This window comes from Chiloscyllium punctatum, chromosome 24 (genome assembly GCF_047496795.1).
Source record: "Chiloscyllium punctatum isolate Juve2018m chromosome 24, sChiPun1.3, whole genome shotgun sequence".
Classification (NCBI taxonomy): Eukaryota; Metazoa; Chordata; class Chondrichthyes; order Orectolobiformes; family Hemiscylliidae; genus Chiloscyllium; species Chiloscyllium punctatum.
Window position 1 is genome coordinate 75,815,221 of NC_092762.1, and position 14,781 is coordinate 75,830,001.

General features: G+C 40.4%; 1 protein-coding gene across 2 annotated transcripts in view; it reads right to left on the reverse strand.

The window, feature by feature from the left end:
* Nucleotides 1–6,365: 6,365 nt before the first annotated feature.
* Nucleotides 6,366–14,781, reverse strand: part of LOC140494707 (TLE family member 5-like) — a 122,107-nt gene continuing 113,691 nt past the window's right edge. The window contains exon 7 of one of the 2 annotated variants that reach the window (XM_072594219.1): nt 6,366–12,797. In XM_072594219.1, coding sequence (XP_072450320.1) covers nt 12,573–12,797 — 225 coding nt within the window. In that variant the 3' untranslated portion in view covers nt 6,366–12,572. Of the gene's footprint in view, nt 12,801–14,781 lie in introns of both variants that reach the window. The other variant, XM_072594217.1, reaches the window with a different exon arrangement.

Sequence of the window (14,781 nt, forward strand, 5' to 3'; positions counted from 1 at the left end):
AAAGAAAAGAGAAGCATGTGATAGGGTGCTGACCAGGAGAGATTAAATAACAAAGGTTTTATGATCAACAATGACAAGAATGGTAATTGTTGGAAAAGCTCAGCAGGTCTGCCAGCATCTGTGGAGAGAAATCAAAGTTAACATTTTGGGTTCAGTGACTTTTCTTCAGAACTGAGTTTCTGAGAAAGGGTCACTGGACCTGAAACGTTAACTCTGATTTCTCTCCACAGATGCTATCAGACCTGCTCAGCTTTTCCAGCAATGTCTGTTTTTGTTTCTAATTTACAGCATCCACAGTTCTTTTGGTTTTTAAAGATTTTATAGTAATGATTGGGATAAAGAAGCAAAAAAAAAAGGGGTCCAGATAAGGCATTAATAGTTGGTAAGTGGAGAAATTAACACATTGAGAAAAATTGAACTAGGAAAAAAGAAACAGAAACAAAATGAAGGCAGAGTTTATGATCTAAAATCATTTAATTTATCTTTGCATATGAAGTCCAGTAGTAGGGTTGAAGGTTACAGGTTAGAAAATGATTGTCACAAAGAAACAATCTTGCATCCCCCACTGAGTTGTCTGAAAATAATAATTCACCATTCAGACCTGGAATAAGTATCCTGATCCTGCTGATTTTTGTAACAGCACTTTGTACTGCACACCATTAAAGAGAAAAGCTATTTTCAATGTAGCCCACTTAGACCTGACCTTGATACATTCCCAGTTTCATACACATCAACTTCTGCCTTGCATTTGGCGACAGGTTAACAAATGTAATTTCTCATAATTGTTAAGCTGCACATTATTTGGAAAACGTTGAAGGGCAGGCATGAGACAGCTCATGGGTCTGAGGCCAGACCGACCGAACTGAAGGTAATTGAACTGAAAGAGAATTGTTTCCAGCAAAAATAATCAGGAAAACGTCGACAAAATCAAAACACACCAGTATTCCTATCTGCTGAGAGAAACCGCACTGAATGACCCCTTTGTTTTGGACGCTGAATACCATCTTTCTCTCCAGTGTGTGAAAGTTCCTGGAGCTGTAATTCCTACATATTGGCTAAGTTTCAATACTATTGGGGATAAAAGGGACCTTTGAAACGTGAAGACCAAATATGTAACTTTTTGAAATTGATTTCATTTAGCCAGGGATAAGAAGTCAGATTGAGGGTGGTGGCAAGTTATATATTTAACTGTTTGAGGAGTCTCTCTCACATTTACTTCATTACTTATTTATTTTTATCACTTGCCTTTTGTTCTTTCTGTCTTGAAGGTGTTACCTTTGGCTAGATTGGGCTCTGTCTGACCTTCAATAACCCGGCATTCCTGTATTACATCAGAGAATCTAGCAAATAGGATCTTGGGTTTGCAGACCCCCAACAAGCTGATATTCCCACAGATCTCAAGGAGGCTTACGGAATTAGAAAGCTGGTGTCTTCCTGTGCTTTGTTTAACAATCTTGGGGCTGAGCTGCCATGAGGAGAGTGTGTGCTGACCGATTTGCCAACTTAACGCAAGTTAACACTCCAGGTGGAATTAGTCAAGCATCATTGTGAAAGATGGAAACTCATCACTCACCTTCCCCAACCACCACCCCAACCCCACAATCCCTCAGAGGTGAATTTGGTGGGGGCAAGGGGTGGGAGGTGGCAAAGAGAAGAGAGATACAGAGGCAAGATGAAGGAAGGATGTTCTGGCTTTGAAGGGAGTGAAATGAAGGTTTACTAGACTGATCCCTGGGATCACAGGACTGACATTTGAAGAGCGATTGGATCAGTTCGTATTACATTGACTAGAGCTTAGAAGAACCAAGGTGAATCCCACAGAAACATATAAAATTCTAACAGGACTAGATAGGATAAATATAGTCCAAGGATAGCCCTAATGGTAAGCCATTTCTGATTGAAATGAAAAGTCTTCAGCCAGAGATTAGTGAGCTTGTGGAATTCTCTGCCACAAAAACCATCAGGTCAAAATACTGAATGTTTTCAAGAAAGAGTTATAGTCTTTACAGTTAAAGGATCAAAGGGAATGGAGAGAAAGCAGGGGCAGGTTACTGAGTTGGATGAATGGCTGCACAGGTCAAGGGTTAAATGGGCTTCTCTTGCTCCTATTTTCTATGTTTGACAGCTCAGGTCAGAGAGTAAATGGGGAGTGTGAACATATAAAAAAAAATCACAGCTGAGCCTGATCTTGCTGTCAGTCTAGATTCATTTTAAGGGCAGCTTAGATGTATATAAGAGAAATAGAACATAGAACAGTACAGCATGGGAACTGACCCTTCGGAACATGACACCAAATTAAACCAATCCCTTCTGCCTGCCTATGTTCTATATCCCTCCATTCCTTACATATTCTTGTGCTTAAAAGTCCCTGAAATCCCCCTAACATACCTACCTCCACCACTACCCTGGCAGTAGGTCCCAGATTCCTACCACTCTGTGTAAACAAAACCTGCCCCTCATCTCATTTGAACTTTTGCCCCTCACCTTAAATTAACAGAAGATTTTGCTGGTAGTGTTAGACAATGAGAAGCAGAAGTTGGACATTGACTATTGGCATGAACCAGTTTGGGTTGGCTGGTTTGTTTTAGGTGCTGCACATTCAAGCATGTTTCCAGCAATGGCTCTTTGTGGTGTGGAGTGACAGCATAGGTAAGTTTTCTCAGAAGTGCTGAGTTCTAATTGTATCCTTCGATCACTGATTTGACTAAGTTAACGAAGCATGGCCAGAGATCAAATGCAATGATCTCCAACTTTGCAGGGTTTAGTATTAGTCTGGATGATACCTGAAGCATAAACTCAAAGAACTGTTTCTTGACAGTTCTTTCTCATTTGACCTTATTCATTTACAACACCAGACATTGTCCTACATATCACGCCCTAGTTCACTGAAGACACATACTAGGATTCCCATCCTGATCCATGTTGGAAAGTGCATCTGGAATGTAACCAGATTAATGATTTTCTTCTACAAGCACATGATCCATCATTCTCATCATTATGGCTTATGTATGACTAGTTGATTGGGTAATAGGAGTTGGTGCAAATTATTGTATAATGCTCCAAAGTGCTTCCAAGGAGCTTTCATAGACCAAAGAATAATTACGACCAAACCATAAAAGGAGACATTGGGACTGGTGACCAAAAGCTTGGTCATAAAGGTTTTTAATGAGTGAGGAGAGGCATTAAAGTTTAGGGAGGGGATTCCTGAGTACAGGGTTCAGATAGCTGAAGACATGATTATCAGTGGAGGAGTGAAAGGGTTGTTGGGATACCCAATTTGGAGGAACAGAGTCATAGAGATGTACAGCATGGAAACAGAACCTTCGGTGCAACCCGTCCATGCCAGCCAGATCTCCCAACCCAATCTAGTCCCACATGCTAGCACCCGGCCCATAACCCTCCAAACCCTTCCTATTCATATATCCATCCAAATGCCTTTTAAATGTTGCAATTGTACCAGCCTCCACCACATCATCTGGCAGCTCATTCCATACCCGTATCACTCTGTGTGAAAAAGTTGCCCCTTAGGTCTCTTTTACATCTTTCCCCTCTCACCCGAAGCTTATGCCCTCTAGTTCTGGACTCCCCGACCCCAGGGAAAAGACCCTATCCATGCCCCTCACAATTTTGTAAACCTCCATAAGGTCACTCCTCAGCCTCCGACGCTCCAGGCAAAACAGCCCCAGCCTGTTCAGCCTCTCCCTATCGCTCAAATCCTCCAACCCTGGCAACATCCTTGTGCATCTTCTCTGAACTCTTCCAAGTTTCACAACATCTTTCCAATAGGAAGACGACCAGAATTGCACGTGATATTCCAACAGTGGCCTAACTAATGTCCTGTACAGCCGCAACATGACCTTCCAACTTCTGTACTCAATACTCTGACCAATAAAGGAAAGCATACCAAACACCTCCTTAGAACACTGTTGAAGAACACTGTAGAGAAATAAATTGTTGAACAAGGCTTTTGGAGTGATTTGACTAATTAAAAATAGTCATTCCAATGTTCAAGATACTCGTATACAAAAGAACTGTTCTTTTAGGAAACAAATCATTTTACTTGAACTTCATGATTGTGTTTCTCCATGGGAATGTACAACTTCAATCAAAAATGACTGGTGCACATTCATTTGCAGTTAAAGTACCTTAATAAATGTCAAAACCACCCTCTAAAAGAACTTGTGGTTCTGTTCCCATGAGAATAAATGGACTGTGTAAACTTTTGTCAGAACCATAAAAGTAACTGTGGCAGCACTGTTAAAATTGGACACAAACTATGAACATATCCAATCACAATGAACCTATACTTAAATTTGCGAAGTTCATGAGCATTTCGGTCTAAAACATCATTCATAACTTTGCAAAGATCTTCTGGCAAACATTCCAGGACGTCAAGCCCTGGTCTGTGAAACCCCTATATGAGACAGACTAGCGGCCATTAATTTTATTAGCTTACAGGTACAGAAAAGCAATCATGATTAAAATAGCAGAGGCCCTGGCATAAACAGAGGGGCCAATCCCCCACAAGCATTGCAAGTGCTCAGTTTAAACAACTGAAACAATGTCATGACTCTGCCACTAAATGATTAATGGTCTGTACAAGACTCCAAATAGAATAATTTAACATTGCACCAAAAAAAAACGATCAACTAGGTTATGTTCTGTGTGGTCACCTATCATTCTTTTAATCACGTCAGATTTTCCTCTGTAAATTACCTGCTGGTAGTATGTTAATGTGATATTAAACCCTATGTTTAATACAGGCACATTTATATTCAGAGTTTAGCAGGTAAGAATTAGCATCACACGCCTGGTACTCCCAATAGTCAATGTTGGTCTGAATATTTTATGCATGCAAAATATTCAATCTAAATTGAATCTTATTCTTTTGGAAATGTTAGTGAAGTGTGGAGGTTGATTGACATGAAGATCTTTACTATGTGCAAGTTAAACGGTACCATGTGCACCTTGAGATACTGGATGATTAATTACTGCTCTTGTCCTACAAGGTCGAAACAGACGAAGACCCTTCTGATAGGGCTGCACTCTGGACAGGGATTTTAAATAAAAAAGCCTGGTTTTCAGAAAAGGGAGGGCTAAAAGAGATGACGATCTCTCTGCTTCAGCAATTCGCTCATCAATAAAGTACCAGCTGGGCTGTGTTGGAAGAACTGCTACATCATTCCCAATCCAGACAAGGGAATTTGGAGGGAACAGTATTCTGGAAGGGAAGGATCAAATGGCTTTCCTTGCCTTTTTGATCAAAGAGAGGGTGCAAAATTATCAAGGTCAAACAGGTAAAGAAAGCCATTAAAAGCCATTTGATCCTTTCCTTCCAGAATACCATTCCCTCCAAATTCCCTTGTCTGGACTGGGAATGAGGTGGAGGTGCCGGTGCCGGTGTTGGACTGGGGTGGACAAAAATCAGAAGTCACCTGACATGAGGTCATAGTCCGACAGGTTTATTTGAAATAACAAGTTTTCGGAGCAGTGCTTCCAAATAAACCTTTGGACTATAACCTGGTGTAGTGAGACTTCTGATTTGGTTTTGTAAGCCGGTGGTTGATTATGCTGCAGAAGTACTCGAGCAAGCAGAAAGAATGAGAATGCTGCCAGTGTTGTGCATGTATTTGTCCATCTACACTTCCAAATCAGTGAGCCAATTGTTTTATCTTGTTGCAGGTTACATAGGCCTCCTATTCTTGAACCAGCTGGCATAAATAGGATTGCACTTCAATAGCCGTTCAAAGAGTGGAAGATCAAGAACACAGAAATCAAGGCGGACACACCCATGCACGAGAATGCAGCACAATTGGATGAGACATTATTGTCCAGCCTGTCTGACAGATGTAGAAAATCTCAATGTGCTTGTCGGAGAGAAGCAAGGATGGTGTCCCAGCCAATACTTCATGCCCAATTAGATCCATTAAAACCAATTATCTGATCATTCTCACATTTCTGTTTTTGCAAGTTTACTGTGCACCAATTGTGACTGTTGCATTTCCTGCTTCAAAATATACTCCATTGGTTGGAAGGTGTTTGGATGACCTGGATTTAGGAAAAAAAAAAGAGGTTATGCACAAATTGCAAAACTTTTTTCCTTCATGGAGGGAGGTAGCTTTGTGTTGAGCAGCTATTGTTAATATCAGCTTAATTTAAATCAAACATGCCTCTCCTCATATTAGAATGCCTCACATTGATTTCTTTGGCTTTTATTTCTGATGAGTTTTATTGTATCTCTGCTACAGTGCCGGCACCATCAAATGCACACAAATACTCCAGAGGAGCAACCCAGATAACAGGCCACACTTACAAAATTATCAGATTTGCAGAGGAAGCAAAATAAAAGCAGAACGACATCCACATTATAATTTAATCACATTTGCTTTTATTTGTAAGGCACCATAGATATTTCCTTACAGCACTAGCGAACTAATTTAATACACTTTTGTTTTATTTAAGACATAATGTTTTTTTTAAACACCGCCACATTAATCTTCAACACAATTTGCATACATATTCATACAAACTGATACTGGTGCAAGTGCAGTATATAGCCTTTGCAGCACCAGTCGAAACAAATAGACTTTGAAAAAGCAAAGTGTTTTATTATTTTTAAGTGATTCAAAGCTCTGAAGTCACAGCATCAGATGGATTAATTCAATAATTATAATTTTCTAATTCTGTCATACGAGAGATTATGCATTATGCAATGACATTCACAGGGAGGTCTCTAAAGCATCGTTTATCTCTGGAGCCTTATTAACCTTTTGAGGACTGCGACGGCGGGAAAATAAATATATTGAAAATTAAAAAGTATCTATTCAATAAAGTCCATTACAGGACGACCAAAAATAGGAACATTGAATGTGTTTTGGGATGCAAAATAATCTTTGTTTGGGCGTTTCTTTTCCTTTTATAAAAGTACTCTTTAAAGAGATTTTATCAGAGTCTATCTTTAATACGGTCCACTGTACCTCAAACTTGTATGCAGTTGATTCAAAGAACAGAAGAATTTTGTAGAATGATACAATTGTACTTGATGGCATTCAGGATCTGAAAACTGGTATATATAAACTATACAAGAGTGAGAAAGCATTATTTGTATTCAAGGACATTTTACTTCGACAATGCATTTTTAAAATAAAACATTATTCCCATTATAACTTGCGATACACTTCAATACATTAATGCAACGTATGATATAACCATTTTCTTTTATGGCCACTCTAATCTGGATATGCAATGCTGATATTGCACAGTTTCCACAGAGGCCACTGGGATGATGAGATGCAGCAATCTGTACAAGTGCACAGCTTTTTTTTTGTATTTATACAAACTGCAAGATTTGACAATTATACATCATGCTCAAATTAGAGGAGGCGAGGCACCCTAGTGCATGCTGCATGTAACAATTCATTTCATTAAATAATAAAAATTAAATTAACAAAGTGACCGTGGAGACTACTTATTCATGTTTCACTTTCAAACATAGTTGTAATGACAAGTTTGCTCATGACTACCACTGTATTCAATGAGTGACTGTTTAGTTCAAGTGCAATTTTTCAAAGAAAAAAGGTTTTAATCTCTCACTGTCGTTGCTAGGGCCAGGTTGGTAAGTGTTGCATTCCACTCAAGATTAATTCAATGGAACCAGACGTAATCTGTAAGGTACTGGACGGTTACAGAACCTCTCTGTATAAGTTGTGGTGAGAACAATTTGGCAATTTGGAGCTGGCTTCTACCGGGATCAGAGAAGAGGGGCAACGTTATATTCTCAGGGTCAAGACACTGCAACAAAATGATTATGGTCAAAGATTGGTGGGGGTGGGGGGGTGGAAATGAATATGGTCAAAGATTGGTGGTGGGGTTAGGAGGGGGGGGCGGGGAGGGGCAATGTTTATTCTTCCTTCAGCTACTGGGTAGCCTGCTGTATATCACCATGACTGTGTGTTACTTCAGCTGTACAGAATGCATTCTTTCACTTTTCTAAAAAAATATATCAAATGTGAGATAGGTTGTGCTTGGCCAAAAGCTACAAGGTTTTTTTTTTAAGTTTTAGTTTTACACAAGAAAGTTATTAAAGATTCATATTTAGTTGAAACAGCAAAGAGAAAACAGGAGCCTTTTAGCGAACTATTGCTCAAACTACTTCTAAAAAGCAGAAGAAAGCCCCAAATGGCAAAAGAAATTCTCCTTCTCTATTCAAATTCCATGAGTGCATCTGCTAATGTTACTCCAGCAGCCAGTGTCTTTATGCTGTTGTGTGTTTAGGCCAACTAACCAAGTCCCTTCTCCAGTTAAGAGGTCAGGGAAGATAGTGCCACTGTGGACCTGTATGTGGACAGTGATCCATTAAGGTCCTATTACCAGGTCCCTCAAAAGTACAGAAAACAATCCTGTTGCTTCAAGCACCACACCAATTTAAGGTGGAGCTTTTCCAAAGTGAAAAGCTGTGCCCAACTAAAAAATAAACTGGGAACGGGAGACATATCGCTAACTATAAAGCCTCAGCCACATCACTTGCCTCCAGTTTTAGCAGGTGCAAAAAACACAACAGCAGCCCAAATAAGTATCTTAAGCAGTTTAGGAATTTGAGAGGAAGGTTCACAGTAATGAAGAGCTCCCTTTATGTGGCAAGTGCTGTTCTGAAGACAATGCATGTTTTACTGTTGGGCAATTGAATAAAGCAATTGATGCAGTGGCACCCAACTGTTCAAACTTGCTCCAGCCACTGCCCCCTTCAAATGAAGTAAATGAAAGCTGGTCAGGTGCCGATTACGGCTGTTGTATCGGCAAAACACACTGCTCATGTGCACATGCAAACAACATGCAAAGTAAGCCAGTATTTAAAGTTAGCAGGGCGAAGAGTGAATTCTGTCGGTCTCCAAGCAAAGCAACTGGCTTTGGGATTGGGGCTGGGTGGCAGGGAACCACATTCCTCCCACTGTGTAAGTGGTCTCTCCGTCACTCTGAAACAATACTTGTGCGCGCACTAAAACATGACATGACTCAGGTTCAACCCCCACCTCCATCTCAAACTGGAGGGGCCTTTGACTTTTCTTTGATGCACTCTAGGGTCAGATCTTGAATTTGCATTCTGTCAATCCTACTGTCAGAAACTGCTTTACATGATTTAAATCTGTTACAAATAAACAAATAATGCCACAAAAAACATTCGCTCCCCCATTAGAGGTTAGCTTCACTTTGAAGTTTACTCCTGAAAACAGTCATTTTATGACTGAACATATGCTCTGGAGAAAGTTATCATCTTTGGACCTTTGTCTGCCAAGTCTGTAATTCAGTTGCTAGATGAGGGATATGGGCCAGTTGTAACTGAGTAATTGTATCTGGCACGTCAGAGGTGGCACACAGCCAGTCACAAGCAGTGGCAAGAAAACTGGTATTAAATCATAAGCAAATAAACAAACTGAAGCTACTTGCAGTGGTCCAATGTTTAAAGCTGTAGTATATAGACTGTAGTTCAACATGGATTTCAATGAAGCCCTCATTTGGAAATCTATCAACAGCACATGAAATCCTAATGTTATACAAGCAAAATAGCACTGTAGTCCTGTTCACTGCTTCCGACACAAGTGAGGCCCAGATAATCCACTGAAAAGAGTTTGACCTGAATAATGAAATGCTCTCAGGAACCAGAATATATACACAAAGGAACAAAAATATACCATATTTACTCTAATATAGGCCACACTTAACACACACAAAATCAATTGACTCAAAAAGGTTCCTTCACCCCACCACCAGCAACTTTTTTCACCACCTCCAACCCAACCTCAACGAGAGCAGCCTCGGTCTGACCCAAAATGGAACAAAATCAAATTGTCCAAACTCCAGATGCATTCCCAAATGACACACAGGAGGAGATTTTAGTTAATGGTGGTTGGTTGCGATCAGTGCGACGTCTATGCTACTACTGAGATTAAAGAACCTTATTCAGGAAGGTGCTGGATGTTAAATAAATATGCTTTACTGCAATATTGGAGACATGTGGTCTAAAGTTTACTGATCACATGCTTGTTTGTGGTCCTGTGACAGAATGGAAGCCGTCAGGTAGGTCAAATAGTGCCTAAATTTGGGCTTCAACTCACCACCACAGATGATAGAAGGCAGATACTCAAAATGAACCCTCCCTACTCCAATCCAAACCCACACCTTGTCCAACATTGACTCTGCCACTGCCAGAGATGGATAACCTGACTGAGGCAAGATCCTAGCCATACCCGAGTGGTTGGGTCCTTTGCTGACTGCCACTCCTTGGACCATCTACAGTGACCACCACTCCCTGGTAGTGCCAGTGTGCACAGCTACCAGCATCCAATTGGCCAGCAACTCTACAGTGTGAAACGTCCACCTGGAATTGCGTCTTAATAATTAAAAGGCTATCACTCAAAACATTAAAGCAGGGGTGAGCCAGTTAAGGGGAAATGGACCCACCTTGACATTTACACTGAAGTGCTAAGAGTCCACACTCAGCGTCTAAACCAGCCCAACGTTATCATACTGAATCAGAAACAAAGTACAAGAGATGTAGGAAATCAAGAATAAAAACAGAAAATGCTGCAAATACTGAACAGGATAGACAACATCAGTGAGTGAAACAGTTACAATTTCAGTTTTGCTCTTCAACAAGACCAGAATGTGGCATGTCTATGGGAATTCTGCTCATTTATTTGTAGAAAGTACCCTCGCCCCACTAAGAATGCCCAAATTCATGTACTGAAATGCACGAGAAGAATTTGGTCCCACTAGAGATAAGGATTTCTGAAAATTAGATTCTTAATGGCAAATAATCCTGAAGATATACTTTAAACACCCTCAATCAAAAATAGCTTCAACAATCAACCGATCCAAGAGTTAGGCTGTACACTGTCAACAATTTTTCCCTAACCTTACTTTCCACCTTCTAAGTCATAAAACTTGGATGTGAAGTGCCTAATATTGGAGGGTTTGAAAGCTCTGTGTATTACAGAGTCAGGGCTAAAACTGGCATATAATTTCAAATCCACAGGGAGTGGCATTAGTCTGTCCCACAGGCTGAGTTACATTCCTTTTGTTTTTGCAAAGGGCTTCATGAAACTAGAACCAAATTTGGCATGGTTGTTCTTTCATGGATGTTAATTGTGTGACCAAGTCATTCAGAGAGAAGTCTGGGTTTAATATTTTCTCCTTTTTTGGGGTGGGGGAGTGGAATGGTGGAGGTGGGGATCGGAAAATATGAACTTCAAGCATGGCATACACATATCCTTCACCAACCATAACCAACAGGAACACAATTGCAGCTCCAACCTCTCCCATTTGCCTTGATGGATCCCCTTCATGATTCTTCTCATATGGTCACCAAAGAAAATGAAAATGATTCAGCCATCACTGAAAACTACAATGTACAAATCACCGGGATGAAGGAGATACCAAATACAAGCACATTTCAGGTGCACAAGACCAGTGTTGAACCCTATAAAGGTTCAAGTTAAAGCCATCGACACAAAGTTGGTTGCACCTTTCCTATTGTCAATGCAGCAAATGAAACATCCAATTGTACAGCCATGTGTTCAGAATTCACTCCCTGATATTTTTTCAAAGATCTGAGCTTTCTTGAGAAAATACTGCACAATACAGAAACACTATTTTGCTTTGAGTTGAGCTGCAAGTTGGTGATGAATGCCCCTGTTCTGAAGGCTTTACACAATCCAACAGAAAAATCTTCTGCCAAGCTCTCCCATCAGATTCTAAAGTCAACTCTCATTGCATTCCTCTCGCCCCATCCAGAAACAAGCCGACAATAACAATTTTAATGATTATCTCTATCTTGCTCAGTAGATCTTTTACTCAACAAACTTTAAAATGGTGACAGAAATTTGAAACTGCAGATCAAATCCCCAACAAGGATTAGATAGCAAAAAGAAAAAGTGTTCTCAAACTTTTGTAGATCAATACACAAACATTCAGATGAAAGTAAAGAGTTTAAGATGACTATTATACATTTATATTTTTCTCCTATTAAAGATTTGTTCCCATGTAACTGATTTAGAGTGTGTTAATAGGCCAACCATTTAAAGAAGGTCAACAATATGGCAATTTCAAGAGCACAGAAAATCAGCGATCTTACCATCAATTTGGCAAATTTGCTTTGGTTTCTGACAATGTACTGATCTGCACGTTACAGGTCATTTGACTTGAAACAAAATCACTCAACAGCCCAATTATGTGGGCAATTAGTCGGAAAGGCAATTCCTGCCCAGCGCAGTTTCAATGGACAGGCTGAATCAGAAGCTTTTATCTTGAAGATGCTGAACACTAAAATGTCCATCAGGTGGACAAGCCAATATGTTATGCCCTCGTCTGAAGCAAATTCATACTTAGTGTCCCCCTGCTTTGTTCATGCCAAAACAAAGTTGCTTTTAATATACTGCAGCTTTAAAATAGGCTTTGTTCTCCTAAATAATAACATACACAGCACAAAATTGCCACCTCCGAGATATATACAGGCATTAAAACAAACACCAAAGATCATGTTTAAGGATTTTGTGTTGCGCAATCCTCAAAAGTTCCTAATCGGGTTTCTGTACCCCCTCATCTCTCTGGTGGTCACCATCATGGTGGTTCTTGTCATCTTTTGAGGGGAGGTGGATCTGTGAGCCCAAAGCGCTGGATAATGCCAGTAGTCCAGCACTGGCACTGACTGAAGGGATGACAGGAGGCTGCAGGCCAGCTGGCAACGGGGTGAGTGGCACCGTGAGACCATGGAGGTGAGACAGCTGTTGCGCTTGAAGCTGCTGCTGCAGGAACACAAAGAAAAAGATGGTCAGAAGCTAAACCAAGCGTTTTGGATGGGGGGTGGGAAAGAGGGTGGTGAGAAATGAAAACAAACAGACTTGTTATTTGGAAAGGAGAGCAACGGCTGTTTCATTTTAATGCAATATTACACTCATTCAGGAAGGAACAGCTCTCTCCTTCCATAAGCAAGATGAGCAGTTGATTGATTATTGTGCTGAGCTTTACCAGGCACAATAGCAGATCAAGCACTAAATCCCACTGGTTGAAAACATATAGAATATTAGATAGCAGAGAGTGAATCATAAAACTCCAATCTATTATGAGGGGTTCAGAGAATGTCACATTACATAGTGCAAAGCTTTGAGCTTTTTATGAAATGCCCGAACAATGAGATTTGATTAAAAGCTTGGCAATTCATTGCATGCCATTACAGAAAGGCATACACACATTGCACAATTTATATTTGGTGTTCCTTTTAAAATGCTTACTTTATGGCCGAGTACCATTTTAAAAGAAACCTGTTCTGGATTTGAGAGTTAAATTGAAATCCAACATCAGTGTTGCCCACAGGAGAATATTAAACTGGCATTAATCATCTCAGTGTATATTGTAGGCCACTTTCTCCCCAGGTGGGTCATTTCATTTTTTTTAAAAAAAAATGTAAACTGAAGAACAGTGCTCTGCCAAGGACCTCTCTCTGTACAAAATCCACTCAACTAGCCCTGCTCAAGTGTACACAAACTTACCTGCTGCAGTCCTACAAACCAACACAGCGTAGAAAACAGAGGCAAGAATAGGGCTTTCAGCCCACTGAGCTAACTCCACCATTCATGAACATTTTGATGATCCTGTCACAATAGCCTAAACTCATCTCCTCCCCGATACCTTGAGGCCTTTGTTGAGAAAGAATTTTTATTTAATCATTCATGGGATGTGGACATCACTGGCTAGGCAACATTTATTGCCCATCCCTAATTGCTCAGAGAGCAGTTAAGAGCCAACCAGACTGTTGTGGGTCTGGAGTCACATGTAGTCTGACCAGGTAAGGATGGCAGTTTCCTTCCCTAAAAGGACGTTAGTGAACCAGGTGGGTATTTTCCAACAATTGTCCATGGATTCGTGATCCAGATTTTAAAAAAAATATATTAAAATCAAATACCACAATATGCTGTGGCAGGATTCAAACCCAGTTCCACAGAACATTACCTGGTCTCTGGATTAACAATCCATTGATAATACCACTAGGTCATTGCCTCCCCATTATAAACTTCTCATTCGTAAGTTATACTATGCATCTAATCTAAAAAAAAATCTGAAATTAACAGGGCAATCTTTATTCTCACTGTAAATATATGCCTTACTTATAAATATATGGCTGGCTGCGAGTATAAATATACTCGGAAGCCTTTGGGGATGCTCCGTTATGTGCGCGTGCGCAGAAGGAGGTCACGTGGTGCTCCGCTCCGTTGCGAAGCAAGGTCATGTGATGCTCTGTTTCACGTGCCGGAGGCGTGCAGGGGTCACGTGGTACTCTGTTTCGCGGTCAAAACAAGGTCACATGGGGTTGGACATCCGTGAATGCAAGGAGGCGGAGAATGGAGTCAGATCAAGAGCCAATCAGAAGGTGATTCCACCTCAGTGATTGCATGTCATTTTTTATTATATAAAAGACTGGGTCAGGGACAGAAGGGAGTGGTATTTTTCTGAACTGACAGACTGTATAGTTTGTCAGGGACAGAAAGGTCTAGACCCAGAGCTCTGTATGCTTTATCCAATTACTGCTAAAATAAACTAAAAGTGTGAGACCGAATATCTTCTCCTATTGCTTCATTTAAAGAACACGCAGGACTTGGCTCACACATAGAAGAAAGTAAGTTAGTAGATTGAGCTAGAGTCTGACATCACCCAGAGCGAAAGACAGCACCACTTAATAGCTGCGGCTTGTTTCACTTGCAGTACATTGTAGATAGAAAATAAAATCAA